General features: G+C 39.9%; 1 protein-coding gene across 4 annotated transcripts in view; it reads right to left on the bottom strand.

Moving 5' to 3' along the window:
* IARS1 (isoleucyl-tRNA synthetase 1) overlaps nucleotides 1-14,685 on the bottom strand; it is a 92,803-nt gene that overhangs the window by 61,523 nt on the left and 16,595 nt on the right. For all 4 annotated transcript variants that reach the window (XM_053953664.1, XM_053953666.1, XM_053953663.1 and 1 more), the window contains exons 8-12: nucleotides 12,651-12,798; nucleotides 11,361-11,448; nucleotides 7,487-7,547; nucleotides 5,871-5,966; nucleotides 1,348-1,470 (exon numbers count right to left, since the gene is read on the bottom strand). In XM_053953664.1, the coding sequence (XP_053809639.1) occupies nucleotides 1,348-1,470; nucleotides 5,871-5,966; nucleotides 7,487-7,547; nucleotides 11,361-11,448; nucleotides 12,651-12,798 (516 nt within the window). The remainder of the gene's footprint in view (nucleotides 1-1,347; nucleotides 1,471-5,870; nucleotides 5,967-7,486; nucleotides 7,548-11,360; nucleotides 11,449-12,650; nucleotides 12,799-14,685) is intronic.

The raw sequence follows: 14,685 nt of genomic DNA, 5'->3' as shown, positions 1-14,685 counted from the left end.
TACACACACACACACAAAGTTGCCATCAAGTTTATTCATTTCCTGCAGGGGCACTGAAAAACACTAAATTTGCAAAGTTATTTGCTCTCCAAACTCTGTTTGTTTACAGTGTCTTCAATGTGTCTCTGCCATATGGATAAATTAAAATTTATAAATTAAAGCATCAGTCCTTTTAAACACTTAACTTTCTTTCCATATACACACAACTGTGTGTAAAATTCAAATTTTCTGAAGCACCAATACAAGCCAGAAACTACATTATTTAATATCCTAATGACTGAGTCTTCTAATTTTGAGGCAGGAAATCACACAGTGCTTTTTACCTAATATTTGAACCTCCTGATACCACATTCCTCTAAAGTGACTGAATTTCAGAATTTGAAGCATATTTCACAGTACCTCACTAATTAACTGGGATTTACATACTAAGCTGGAAGTGAAAGCTGTATGTTGATAATTTAAGACAATCCACTGAGCATACAAGTGTCAATACACCATTAAGGGAAAAAATATACAAATATCTACATGTGAAAAATTCAGTACCATAAGAAAATTCTCCAAGAGCTTTAAATTCAGATTTTTACCAGCAAGAAGCTAAACATGGAGCTTCCAGTGTCCTCTTATTTGCCTTAATGCATAAAGCAGGAAGGAAAGATAGCTGATTGAATCCTCAACTTAATTGGAAAAGACTTTAAAAACTTGTATTGCATTTGTTTACAGGAACATGCTTTGCTACCAAACTGTAGCAGCAGGGCTAAAAGCAATTTTTCTCAGGACATGGAATTTAAGAGGCACTCCCTGCTAGGGATTTGCATCTAGAGCAATATGCAGCTTCTGTAGGTTCCTTTTCCAGGGATTCTCCTGCATCTACTGGCAAGTAAATTCCCACTGCAACACAGCTCACAAGTGGGGAAATGACTGCATTTCTACCTTCCAGGGGGTCACGTTACATCAACTGGCTGGGAGAAACTTAATGATGGCACCTGGAAATTCAGAGTTATCCAGAGGTGAGGGAGGCCCTGCACATGTGCCTGGAGACTCTGGACATGACATTTCTGTCTGGAGAAAGCTCAGAGTGAGAGAGAAGCTCTCTGGAGCAGCTGCAAACAGGATACTCCTCTGCCCTCTCACCACAGATAGGCAACATTACTTGCATATCAGCTTTTTTCTCAGCTGCTTAATAAACAATTCCAACCTTGTTGCAAATGTTAAAACACGTTTTAATTTCACCCAGATACCAGTCACACATTGAAAACAAGCCCACACAGGGAAAGGAAAGAAAGCTTCTACCATACATAAAATGTATCTTGAATAAAGTAGTAATTTACTGTCTCCAGGCCCACTGACCTTCACATACTGCCCAGCAAAGTCAGCCACTTCTGCTGTGAAGCAGCCTGATGCATCAACAGGACACACAGGCACAGAGTCCTTCTGAATGATATTAAAATCCATGCAGACTCTGTAATCATCCTGCAAAAGAGACAACCACCAAGCTGTAAGAATACAAAATGCTGGGTAAGATATCCATCCCTCAAAACAGAAATTAAATACTGAACAGAAAATGTGATGACTGGACAAGAATAGCAAAATACTCAACCTTCACTAATCCCAAATACTTAAGAGAAAGTCCTTTTTTATAGGATTGTAGTTTTAGTCATGCAGAAAATTATGATTTCTTCAGACTGTCACCTAGTACAGGGGATCTGTGCATGTTTTTCTATGCACATCAATGCACATACACACACATGCATTTTACATGTCTGAGTACACACATACACACATGGAGTGAACAGCTTCAGGCAACCATTGCATGGCAAAGGAACTCCAAGCACTCCATCCTGCTCCTGTCCCAGCCAGAGCCTGGATCTGCCCAGCTCTCCAGCCAACAGGGCGTTTTTCAGAAAGCAGGTTGTTTTAATCAATCTAACTCTGGCATTTCACATAAGCAGTCCCATCTTCTGAATGTCTTAACAATCCAAAGCCTTTAAAACTGTATTTCTCAATCTTTTTTGGCCCATAGGCAATGCTACTGACCAAGAACCACACATGGACAACATCATATTCTTTTTCCTGGCCAGTTTCCACTTAAATTTTTAATTTCCTGTAGCAATAAGAAGAAAAAAAAGAAAAAGTTGCTTCAGAGTTGCCTGAACACGACTGAACAAAAATGGCATCAAAGAACAGATTAAAAGAAAATAAGTAAGGGGATAGAAAAGTTCAGATTTTACCTTCCAGTCTGAAGTGAGAGTAAATCTGTATCTTACCCAGTCACAGCAATGGCTGACAGGATACACAGCAGCTGTTTCACAGGAGCTGCACCTAAAGCACCACTCAGGCTGCCCAAGGACAGCACCCCAGAGCCAGTGTGCAAATACACATCTCACAGGCCAGTGCTCCACAGCTCCCTGCATTCTCCTCCCCTGGCACTCACCAACACAGGTGAGCCAGCTCTGGAGTGCCAGGGCAGGGCTCCCATGCCCTGTCCCTTCAGCTCTCCCCACTATCCCTGAGGCTCCCAGCTCCCCCAGGCCAGACCTGTTCTATTTTAAAGGATGAAATTCATCCACAGACAGGGAAGTTGGCTGCTTCACGGACCAAAGCTTTACACATAGAAACAAATCCCTGCAGCTCCAGCACTGCCACCAGAGCACAGCCCTGTCCAGCAGCTGCAGAAAGCATCACACAATTATTGCCCCTGCCCTTGTCACCCAGCTCCTGCAGTCAGGACATGGCTGAGATCAGCCCTTCTCTGCTGGCCTTCGCTCAGAGGCGCTGGGAGCTGTGGGTTTGAAACACAGAGCTGATGTCAGCCCTGATTTGGCAGTGAGCTCTTAAAGGCTTTGAAGCAGCAGCCAGCACTCACTACAAAGCCTGGCACACTCAGAGCCCTGCTGAGGAAGGCAGCAGAGCAAACCCTGCCCCGCGCAGCACCTGCCTCAAGGTGCTTCAGCTCCACTTGCAGCACTGCTGCAGCCAGGGGCACACAAAGGGCTGTGCTGCTCTGCCTGTGTGCACTCAGCTCCCTGCTCCTGAACAACCTGAGCATGAATGGAATGAGCTGCCATTCGATTTAATGAAGATTTCCCTCAGGAACCACAAAGCAAGAATATATTCAGGCACATACAAGGAATCCATAAGTGTTAAGCTCAAATAAAAGCTAAGCTCAGTATCAGTTTTTTCCAGGATAGGAGCTACAGTAGTCATTCCTGTACCTCAAAATCCCTCAAAAGATTACACACAGAAGTTGTAATATACAAAATTAAGAAGTAGAAATTATTAAACAGTTCATTTGTGAGAAATCAAAAGCTTTTTTATGTGAAATTTTAACAAAACAACCAAAACACAAAGTCAGATGTTCACCTTCAGCACCCCTTAGCAAAAACCAGTATCACTTTTGCCAAAAGTGTCAGGTACTGAAAAAAAGTGCATCAGTGACAGATCTATGAACCTTGTGTGTCACAGCCTGAGCAGGCACTAGCAGTATCGCAAATTAAAAATTTGTATGCAAATTCAAGTGTTACTAAAGCTTTTTAAGTTGACTGCAGGTACATCTACATATGATGAAATGCCTGAGCAGCTGAATTTTAGTGTCATGTAAATCTGGAGGTACAATGAGTTTACAGCGTTTTTAATACAGGTTTGTCTTGTTCTGTGAGCTTTAATTTTGATGTCTTTTGAACTGAAATAATAGAGTACTCTGATATGGTGTGGCAGCTTTTATTTGGCAAAGGCAGCACATGAGACAATGAAACTACATCTGAAACTAAATGAAAGTGAATTTTTACTTTCAATTTTTTGGAGACATACACTGCTGAGCTATCAGCAATATAGAACATGTATCAGTAAGTAGGATTTTAAATAAATAAAGAAATAAAACCCTGACTTTCCAGCTTTATTTATCAAAGGGACTTACTTATATTGATGGGAAGGAACAGAGACAAGACTCAAGGCTTATTGCAAAGGATTGTGCTTTATTTCTTCTCCTCTGACAATCCTGGTCCAGTTATTCCTTTTCTATTCACCTTCACCTCAGCAGGAAGGTGCAGAAGAGCCAATTAACCAGGAACACAACCCTGTCTGCTGCCATGAACCATCTCCCATCTTTCAGCTAAGTTTGTCTAAAGGCCAACATGCAACACCAGCAGTATTCCACACAGAGTCTCCTATATAATAATGACATCCTGAACTTACACCAGGACCTCTGGGAGCTTTTCTGAACAGAAATAATCTCAGGGCTGTCAAAACTGAATTACATGCACCCCAAAAAGAAGGCAGCAGCTTTAAGTGCAACATACACTGTGCACTTTCCTTCTGAAGGCAGCACAGCCCATTGACTCAGCCCCTGTACCAGAAGTTATCTACTCAAACCTTTCCTTAGCTGATGACTGCCATGTTTCATTTGTGATGTCTGTGCACTTTTTCCTCTCACAATCTCTTATGTATTTTTTTCTTTGTGAAGCATTTAACTGTTATTCTCAGGTTTTTTTCTAAAAACAAATGTTTTATAAGTAATTGCTGATTTCCCAGGAGAGAGAGAATTTTTTTTCCTCTGTGTTTACAAAACTCAGTGGGCTTATTAAAAAAATCAAATAAAACAGGGCAGATCATCCTTGCTCTAAGAGGTCAGTCAAGCTTTCCAACAAGCTGTTTCCAATAAGTTTAACTGGACTGTGCAAATACACAAACCACTCCTAGAGCAGCCCAGGGAAAGCTTTTTCCAGAGCTCCTTCCCTGCTGGCAGCCTCTTCCCCTCCTTCCCTCCATCTCCCACACCAAGAGCTCCTGACTCTAAATCAACTCTCACCCCTCTGGAACATCCAAGATTCAGCTGCAGGGGAGAGCCTGAGGAGCAGAAGAGGGACAGGATTTACCCTCCTGAGGACACTTGACCAGCCACCACCATTTTCTTTATTAACTGCTAAAACAGCCCACTCTAATTTTCTTTATTCAGAGCTATATTAAGCTGGAACATCTTTTCATATCAACCATCATCCTGACAAGGGAAACACCACCACAATGGATGTTCCCTTCAGCAAAATGCAGGGAAAAAAGGACGGAAGAGGATGGGCTATTTCACATGAATACAAAAAGGCCTGTTGCTAACGCCAAGTTTCTCTGGAAATTATGACAGAGCTCGTGGTCCAGGGATTGCTAATTGCTAGGCACTGCAAGTTTTTTGAGGGCATCTTTGGATAATGGCTGAAGACAGGACACTCTACAAAAAGGACAATGAGCCCAAACTAGTGCATTTAATGCAAGTGTCTAAAAACTGAAATGATTAAATCCATGACAAATTATTCCTCCTAGCCTTAAAAAAGAACAGACTGAGGGAAGGGACAATAAAGATAGAAAAAAAAAAAAAAAGAATGGAATGCAACAAAATCCTTTCACACTAAGGGATAAAGTCTCAGGACAAAAGCAGTGAAAGCATTTTCTCATTCTCTAAAAGCCCAGTAATGAAACTGAAATGCTGAAGAGGGGCAGTGTGCTGAGCAGAACTGCTGTTCCCAACCAAAACCATTACTTAGCAAAGCCCGTTTTCACTACCAGTGCCACAGATCAGCCCTTCCCAAAGCTATAGCTTCAGACTCTGAGAGAAGCTGAGCTCAATGACATCCAAAAGACCCAGTGGAGAATTCAGCTCACACAGCACCACACAAACCAAAGCAAGGGACACAAAAATCTTCAGCCTAGCACAGGCACCAAGTGGAAGAGCTCATGAGAATACAAAGCTACATGATATTCTTACATTTTTAAGCAGCAAATAGGAAGATTTGCTTGATTCACCCTGAGAGACTCTCCAGGAGCTGGAAAGTCAAGCAATGTGTGCTAGCCAGAATTAGCATTAGAGATGTGTAGTTCATACTTACAGCACCAAAATAGGGAGCCTGATGGACAACGCCTGTGCCTTCCTCCTCCTTCACATAACCATCCACTACCACAGTAAAGGCACCTTTTTCTTTGCACTGTAACACAAAAATATGGTTTTATATAGATATATTTACACACATACAGCAAAACAGAGCTGTTCAGAACCTGGCAGAGCCACGAGCCACACAAGAGAGGGAAGAACTGCATCAAAAATCAGTGACACAGTAAAATGTGACATCCCTAACATGACTTAATGACTTCCCATAGCCCAGACACCTGTGTACTTCATTTAAAGAGTGTCAAGTATGATTAAATCTCACACCTCTCCAGAAGGCTTCCAAGTCAATTACTCCTCAATCCACAGATCTTCACACAGTCCTGTGCTTAACAGACTGCAAATCAATACACTCCTGAATGTGAGGACACAACCAAGAAAGGTACAAAAGTTTCCCTGCATTTTTGTATGTCCCCTATACCTCTGAATTAAATAAAAAATCTGCTTTTATAGTGTCAAATTTTCTTTATTTCCTCCAACTAAAAACAGAGAGAAGAGAAAACACAGAAAAAAAATTGCTAAGAAAAGATATGACAATTTTCAGTGTGTTCAGTATACAGATAATGAAAAATAAATGGTTATTTACTATTCCTTAAAACAAAAATAGTAAAAAAAAAATACTGGAGTCACAGCTGAACCAAATATGTTACAAAATATTAGGTTTGGCTTGTTCTGAAGGGAGCTATTTTGAGATAAGATTTCCATTCTAAATAAAATATTGTAGATGCCCCCATCTGCTCCTTACAAGTACAGCAGGACTCACAACATTTATCCATTCCAAACCTCAGATGCACAGTGCAATTTTCCAGATTCAGCTGTATTTGACTTGCCTCTAGAAATACCAGAGCTTGCTCCCTACAGAGGTTTTCCTACCTTTGCTGACTCCTGCACTTCTTTCAGAACAGGAAGTGTCTCAAATGGCCAAATCCCTTACAGGAGTTCCCAGCTGCCTGGCCAGCAGTGCTGCACCTCTCCTCTTTGAAAAACGTAATCAGTTTTTACTCAGATTTTTTTTTTACAACTGAGAAAAATTCTCTAGGTACTCTCCTATTGCTACATATTCTTTTATCACCAGTGATGCCAGACATAATGCAGTGCTTAAAAGCTGCATCCAGATAAATCTGATGCATCAGCAGGTTTTTAGCAAAGGCTTTTAACTCTTCAGTGGGAAACATGACATGTCTGTGATTGTTATCCAGGTCATTCCCTTGTGAAGACAAAGCTGCACTTAGGAGGTAGACAACACTCACCAGATGAGAAAATGAGAGAATATTTGTTAATATGTATTTGTTAATATGTACTGAAGTTTCTCTGCAATCTGAAATCAAACTTCTGTTTATCACCCAGTGTTTACTCTGAGTGAATTTAAAACTTAAAGGAAAAAAATAGAGAAAAAAGTCAACACTGTTTTTCAAACTTTCACCAGGATTTTAAAGTACTTTAATACAACCTGGAGTTTGTTGTTAGAACCTAAGATCTTTTTATAATATGAACAAGGAATACTCAGAATGGTTTTTTGTCTTTATATCCTGTATCAAACACCAAACTGGTTCATCTTACCTGAATAAAATATTCAAAAAGTGGTTTGTATTTCTTGCCTTTAAGAACAATACCAGGAAACCTGAGGACAAAGATTTACAAGAACATAAAATTAACAACTTGAAAACTTGGGTTTTTTTCTTATTTACTTCTTCACCTTCCTGACAGAATTTGATTTCAGAAGATGAAAATCATTTCCTTAAGTTTAATTCCCACCTCTGTGGTAACTTGGAGAAAAAACAATGTCTTTTCATGCATCTCTGCTACCAGTCAACAACTTGTACCTGATGGACTTCAATCAATCAATGTAAATTCATAAAGGAATTAAGCATTAATGACAAGCTCCTTATGGTAAAGCTGGGCAAGAATCTTCTGGATAAAACACAATAATCCTAACAACAAAGCCCTAAAGCTCAGCATGTCCAAGAGAACTAAATAATGACCCAAACCACCTGAAGTTTTATGTACAGAAGATTGTGACGCAGGGTATTGCAGCCTGTGAAGCTCAGATGCCTCAGTCCTTATTCTAAACTGGGCATCCAGACTCTCCACAGGCATCTCAGGGAATGATCCAACACAGACAGGACCAGCTGAGCCAGACAAGACATGGAAGGCAGAATGGAGCCTGCAGGTCTGGCTCCCTTCAGGCCCCTGACAGCAGCTGACAAAGGCAGCTGATTAGGTTGGGATTTGCAGCTCAGAACTCCCCTGAAAATGCTTAAATCATCCCATTTCAGGGGGAAAATCCAGCTAAAACATAACTTCATCTAATAGATGGGCTGGCTCTCTGACTGTCTCCCAGCTGTGGTCTCTCCCTACTCTGTCCTTGATCTACAACTTCCAAACAATGGTCAAACCATAAAACACTTGACTCCTTCAAAGTGGGGGGCTCTTCAAAGCTGTTTCACTGCACAGGAAGGACCTGCAGCAGCATTTACTGCCAGTTCAAGAGCAAGACTCCTCAGCTCAGCACACACAATATCCTCTGGGAATAGGGGAGATTTCTATTCTGAGCCTCAGCTTTGCAGATAGTTTATAAGTTTTTATATTACAAACAGCCTTAGGAATGTTTGAGGTGCTTAATCAGGATCAGATGAGAGAAAAGCATCCCAGTGCTCAGCCACACAGATGTGGGAATGCTCAGATACAGAATGTGAAGCACCAGAGTTGGCTTTAAAAAAAGTAGTTATACTCTTATTTACCACAAGTTAGAGAATGGTAAAGGTTGTGGATCACATTCCTGATTCTCATTTTGGGATCTGAAATACTTTGTTTGTCGAAGTCCAGAAATTCAGATTGAAAATTTATACAATGGTGCCTTCTTGTGACCTAAGTTATAGTAGTAAGATTTGTTTAATATCACCTCAGCAATCATTCACTCTCAGATCAGAAACCTCTGGTTTGGATTCTTTAGAATCCAAAAAGAGACAACAAGAGAAAACAGTGTGAAGAAATTAAATGCTTAATATGCCAAAATACTGAAATCTAACACAAGGAGAGGGAAATGCTCAACAAGCACATCCCATCTACCAGTGGTAAATAGAACAGGAAGCCACTCGATGGCCAAAATTGGGGTAATACACCCAAACCAACTCATGAGTGCAAAGCAGCCAGTTCAGGGGACTTCAGACACTGAATATTTTCCATCAGACCATTCCCTGACCTCAGCATGATGCCTGGTATAGATTAAGTTGCATCAATTTCTCCCTCAAGGGCCTGACTGCTTGAGAATTTAAAAGTGAGCTAAAAGAAAAAAAAAAGTTAAGAGCAGAAGTGGTGAAGCTCATTTCCATGAACTTAGATACTCACAGATCTAAATCTTTCACAGATCCATTCAACTACCAGCTACCTTTTAATTGTCTCACATTTCACATTTGAGAAAAATAATTATTACATAATAGGAAAACTAGAGCATGACCAAAACCAGAAAAGAAATCAGCTTGAGAAGAGACCATAGCACTAATACAAAAAGAATTAAAATATACTGCTCTGCAAAGAGATGTGCTAGCAGCCTTATAGATAGGCAGAGGTTAAAAAAAGAGGAAAATTTAAAAAATAATCCAAGATTGGGCGGGTGAGTGGTGGTGGTAGAAACACCATTAGTCAGGGACATAAATACAACACCTGAAATGTGTATCATTGCCTTAAAGAGCAGGCTCTTCAAATTTCTGATGAAGACACCACATCAGAAGAAGGCCAGAATGTTCTGTGCATTCCTGATATAGAATGACTGCAGCCACACTGAAGTTAAATTTGTAGTATTGCATTAAAAGAAGAATTTGGAAACAAAAGACAACAGATCAACAAATTTAATACATGAGCTATATATTGTTTCTTTTTTAAGCCTAGAGCAAGTGTATTTAAAATACTTAAGAAAATAAAATGGTTTTGATAGAAGGCTTAGTTGTTAAGACACTCTGAACAGGTTTCAAAAGACCGAAAAGGAACAGAGTATCTGTATTTCCCAAGAGAACTGAAGCACTGATGCACCTAAAACCCACTGAGACAGGTCCAGCAACCTGATTCAACTTCCAAGTGACTGAGAGTCTTTAGTAAGAGAAGTGCTGAAGAACATACAATGTGAATTTGTCAAGAACACACCACACAAAGCCAGAATTCTCTGGGCAGACTTGCTAGCTTAGATAGCAAGCAAGCAGATCAAATTTAGGTATTAATGTTAGTGAGAGTTTTGAAACTTTATCATTCCAATTCACACCAACAGTGGAACTGGAGGATACACCACCACTTCAAGAGAAAGCTGTTGTTAATTCAGTATCAGACCAAAAGAAAATTCCCAGTGGTGTCCTGGCAGGACCATCCTGACACTGACACTGTTCACTGGTTCCACTGATGACTCAGAGGGGAGGAAAAAGCTCCAGAGATCAGAAGTTCAGCCAAGCCTGAAGAATGAGAGCACTGAACATCATCTTTAGAAACTGAACACCAGCTTAAATTGGTACAGACCAAATGACAGATTAAGAGCATTCTCATAGAGGGGGGAAGGACAGAAAGCAATGCAGAAATAGAAAATTATTCAACTGTCACAGTGTGAGCCATCAGAACAGGAAATATTTTAAACATTCCAGGTCTGTATTTCCCTAATTTAATGATTACATACAACTGCTTGGCTGAAATATCCTCTATTTTTTCAATTTACAGCTTTCAACTGCTTGATAAAATACAAAAATAGAAATAACTGATGCCAGTGAAGATGGGGTGTTATTCTCAAAAACATTTCTAGTCTTTATTTTTTATTGTGGTTATGTGAGGTTTTATAGGGTTTTCTGAGTTGTTTGTTTAAATAAAGTGAGCAAACAAATATTTGTTTTATTTGACCTCCAACAGGCTGCTGGTTTGTACAAAATGTTTAAGAGAAGCCAAGACAGACATTTTGTCTAAAAGAGCTACAGAATTTAACACCTGCACCCCCTGCCCAGTCTGACTTCTTAAATAATTCCTATTTTTCCATCTAATCAAGATGAATAAGCACCCTGCAGAAAGCAATCACTGCCACTAATTAGAGAAGTAATATTTATTTGCTAAAAACAATGGGATTGTTTTGCCCATTTCCCTTTAAATCTTTACATGATGTGTAGAAGAAGGCATCTGGACCACACCTCCAGCATTTTCTCAAACTTTTACCTTAATGTAAACACAAAGGAGAGGGGTGGACTATGGAACCTTTTTTTCTCCACCATAATAGAAGGACCCAATGAAACTTTTTTCTCTTTGTAGCTTCTCATACAAGACCAATTTGTTCCAACAAATTTCAATTCCTTTTATAGATTTTTGCAATATAAACACAGATGCAGGGAAATCCATCTTCTTAAAAACACTTAAATTCTGATCTAGAAAAACACTGAAAGCTAGCAAGTATAACAATTGATGTACTTGCCTGTCAAGTATCTGATATTCACTGTCAGATTTGTACAGTGCCACCAGCCTGGACTCCATCAAAATGTAAATCTTCCCTGTGGCTTTATCTAGAATATAAAATAAAACAGGAGTTTCACAAATCTCAGTTTAATCCCCTCATTTGCATCATTATGAAACCTTTCAATACATGCAAGGTATTGTAATAATAAAACTGCCCAGAATAATCCTTTACTACTTCCCAGCTACCTTTTCCCCACACAGCCAGTTAAGGAACACTTTCCAAAGGCTAAGTTTAAACAGAAACCACAGGATAAAACCCAGGCCACTGATTTTCAGTGTGCTTTGTTGTTGCAGAGGCAGAAATACCTTGTCTATTATTGCTGAGTCAAATAAAAAAATCAATTGAGAAGTTACAGTAAATTGTAACTGAAACAGAGGGAAATGATTGGAAGCTGGACAATGATTGCATAAAATCAATATTATTAAGTTGTAAGGTAATTATTGCACTTTATGCAGCCTTCCTGAGATTTGCTATTTCAATTACATGCTTGGATTTCTTTATAAAAGTATATGCCAACAAAGGAAGTTAACATCCAAAATGAGTGAAATGTTATGAAGAAAACTCATTTTCTATCCCAAACCACCCTGATTTCCTAACTTCAATGACAAATTTTATTCAGGTTGCTACCCTGCCAACTTGAGGTCACTATCCCACAGCACTGAGCCAGAGACATCCAAACCCAACTCAAGGCCTCAGGCAAGTGAGGTTATTTCTGAAAATACACAATATTTCTTTTTAAGATGACCAAATTTATGTTAAAACTTTTGAAAACTGAAACATACTTAATTCTCTTCAAAGAAAAAAAACCTGAACACGTGGAGTTCACTGCAAAGGCCTGCACAAGCTCATGTTTAACACACAACAGATTCATGTGGCTATGTTGAAACTGGAAATTCCTACTCCCTATTTGACTTTATAAAAAAAAGGGGAGATGAAGGTATAATTAAAGACTACAAACACACACAACTATTTTTTATTATTCTTTATATTATTATTTTTTATTAATATATTTATTATTTTTTTTTATTATTCTTTATTTCATCTATCAGTATTTTGTAAGGAACAGTACTCTCAATGTTAAATAACAAGAGCAGAGCATCATTAGCCACATCCAAAGTGGATCTCATCCTTCAAACTATCCCTGATTCAACCCCAGGAAAGTTCAGTAAATTTAACATAAACCAGTCTAAAATACAAAATATAAGTACATATCCACAGGCACTGAAGGAAGAGGTGTTCAACACTTGCCTCTCAGTTTTACATATTGCAGTTCTGGGTTAACACAAAGGGCCAGATTGCTGGGCAAGGTCCAGGGAGTCGTGGTCCAGGCAACAAGAGCAACACTTGGATCTTCTTCCAGTGGGAAGCTCACGGTCACTGAAGGATCCTGAACATCCTGAAAAACAATTTAGTATGCCATGTTCATCTGTCATGTAGAAGGTGAAGTGGCAGCATTAAAGTCAGAATAGAGCACCAGTCACTGAATGTCTCATTACACCAGTGCAGTCTGCCAGTCCAACAAGGCCACAGGGTTAAAATCTCCCATTAGCAGGGAGATTTGGGGGATTTGCTACCAAAACACCAAAGGAAGACAAGTGCAGGTCCTATAGGCACCTCTTATAACCCCATTTTTGAAGTTTAGAACCAACCTCAAGGGTTAGGAAAACCAGCAGTTTCTCAGATACTGCTAAATAAAGCCTTTTCCACGTTTTCTTCTGCAGCCGGGGATTAGGTAGAACAGCCATCACATAAAACGATTCATCTCTAATTAAGAAGCTGTTGTTAACAAGGGGGAAAAAAACATTTGGGGTACTTAAAAAAAAGAGCATGTCAATATTTAAAAGTAAAAAAACCTCAAGGAAGGAGACCTTTGTCAGCTACTCTATACAACTTCACCTTCAACTGAGTCCTGAAAATCCCCTGAGAAGAAGTTTTTCTTTCGGCCAACTACAACCCTATTCAGTCACTTCACATTTCACATATGATGAAAAGCTGCTTGTAAAAGCAAGTCTAATCCTGCAAATGTGAAATTTTCCCTATGAAATTCTACATGCCAGCTCAGAGGGTGCCATGCACACCGACCCTAAGCCCTAACATAGGTCCTGTGGCCTCGGCACGTCTCGTGCGAGGCGCTCTGCTTTCCATCCAGCATCATGGAACAGTTAATGGCATCATGGGACAGGCAGCTATTTATGTCTGAGCTGAGGGCTGCTCCAGAGGGAATTTTCTGTGAACATCTGGTGCAGTCAACAGTAAAACATAAATATTACATAAGCCATGGCCCGTGCTCAATACCAGGCAGAGATGGAGCTCTCGGTTCTGGCGGTACCGAGTGCGAGGCAGCACTGCAGGCTCCTCACTTTGCTTTCTGAAGCACTGAGCTCACCCAGGAGACAAAAAAGCATAAAAACTAGCATGCAGGCTGACAGGTAATGGTGTTGTGCAGTGTTTTAGCTGTAAGAATTTCACCTGCAGACACCATTTCTTCAGTTGAATGCAATACCAGCTGCTGGCATTGATAACTCAGTTGTGCTTCAGCTCTGGTTCTGAACGTGTTTCTTGTGTCCCAGCGCTCAGAGGATCAATAAACAGTAGCCAAAGGCTGCTTTCCACTGTGAGAAAGGCAACAGCTGCCTCACACCCAGAGATGCCTGTGCTCACCAAGAATAAATCTTGTCAGCTCACAGACCCACAACTTCCAAACACCATTTCTGGCAGATGAGAAAGGTAATTTTTGCATGGAATGGCAGAGCAGCATCCCACCCACCCACACCTCTGGTTCTAGAGTAAGAAACAGCATCTAAATATTTCATTAAGACTCAAGAAGAGAAAAGAGCTTCAAGCTTTATGGAAAAACAGAACATAGATATACATACACACAAACCCACCAAAAAAGTCTTTGTTATAAAGAAAGCTCATTTATCTGAGTCTGTGTGAAATGTCAGCCAATAAGGGCAAGAAAAGTAATTATTTCAGTTGTCAGACAGTCACAAATATCAAGATATCTTTGCAAATCTCTCTTTCATAAATCACAAACTGTTTTTTCTTCAGTATAAATACCCTTCAGCAACACTGAAAGCTCTGGTATCTCTCTGGTATCTGTGGGCTGCATTGTACTCCAAGTCTATTTAAACATTTGCTTTAAAAACACTATTTTTGGCTAGAAAACGGGCCTTTTTTAGGCAAGATATAGAGACCAGATGCACAATCTGTGCTAGCTCTCTGCTCTCACAATGCAAGATTTACAATATAAGGATATGGAGGCCTGGGTCAGGATTGGAAA

This window comes from Vidua chalybeata, chromosome 12 (genome assembly GCF_026979565.1).
Source record: "Vidua chalybeata isolate OUT-0048 chromosome 12, bVidCha1 merged haplotype, whole genome shotgun sequence".
In the NCBI taxonomy this organism is placed as follows: domain Eukaryota; kingdom Metazoa; phylum Chordata; class Aves; order Passeriformes; family Viduidae; genus Vidua; species Vidua chalybeata.
Note: the sequence above shows the minus strand (reverse complement) of the source record. Positions and strands in the feature narration are given on the sequence as shown.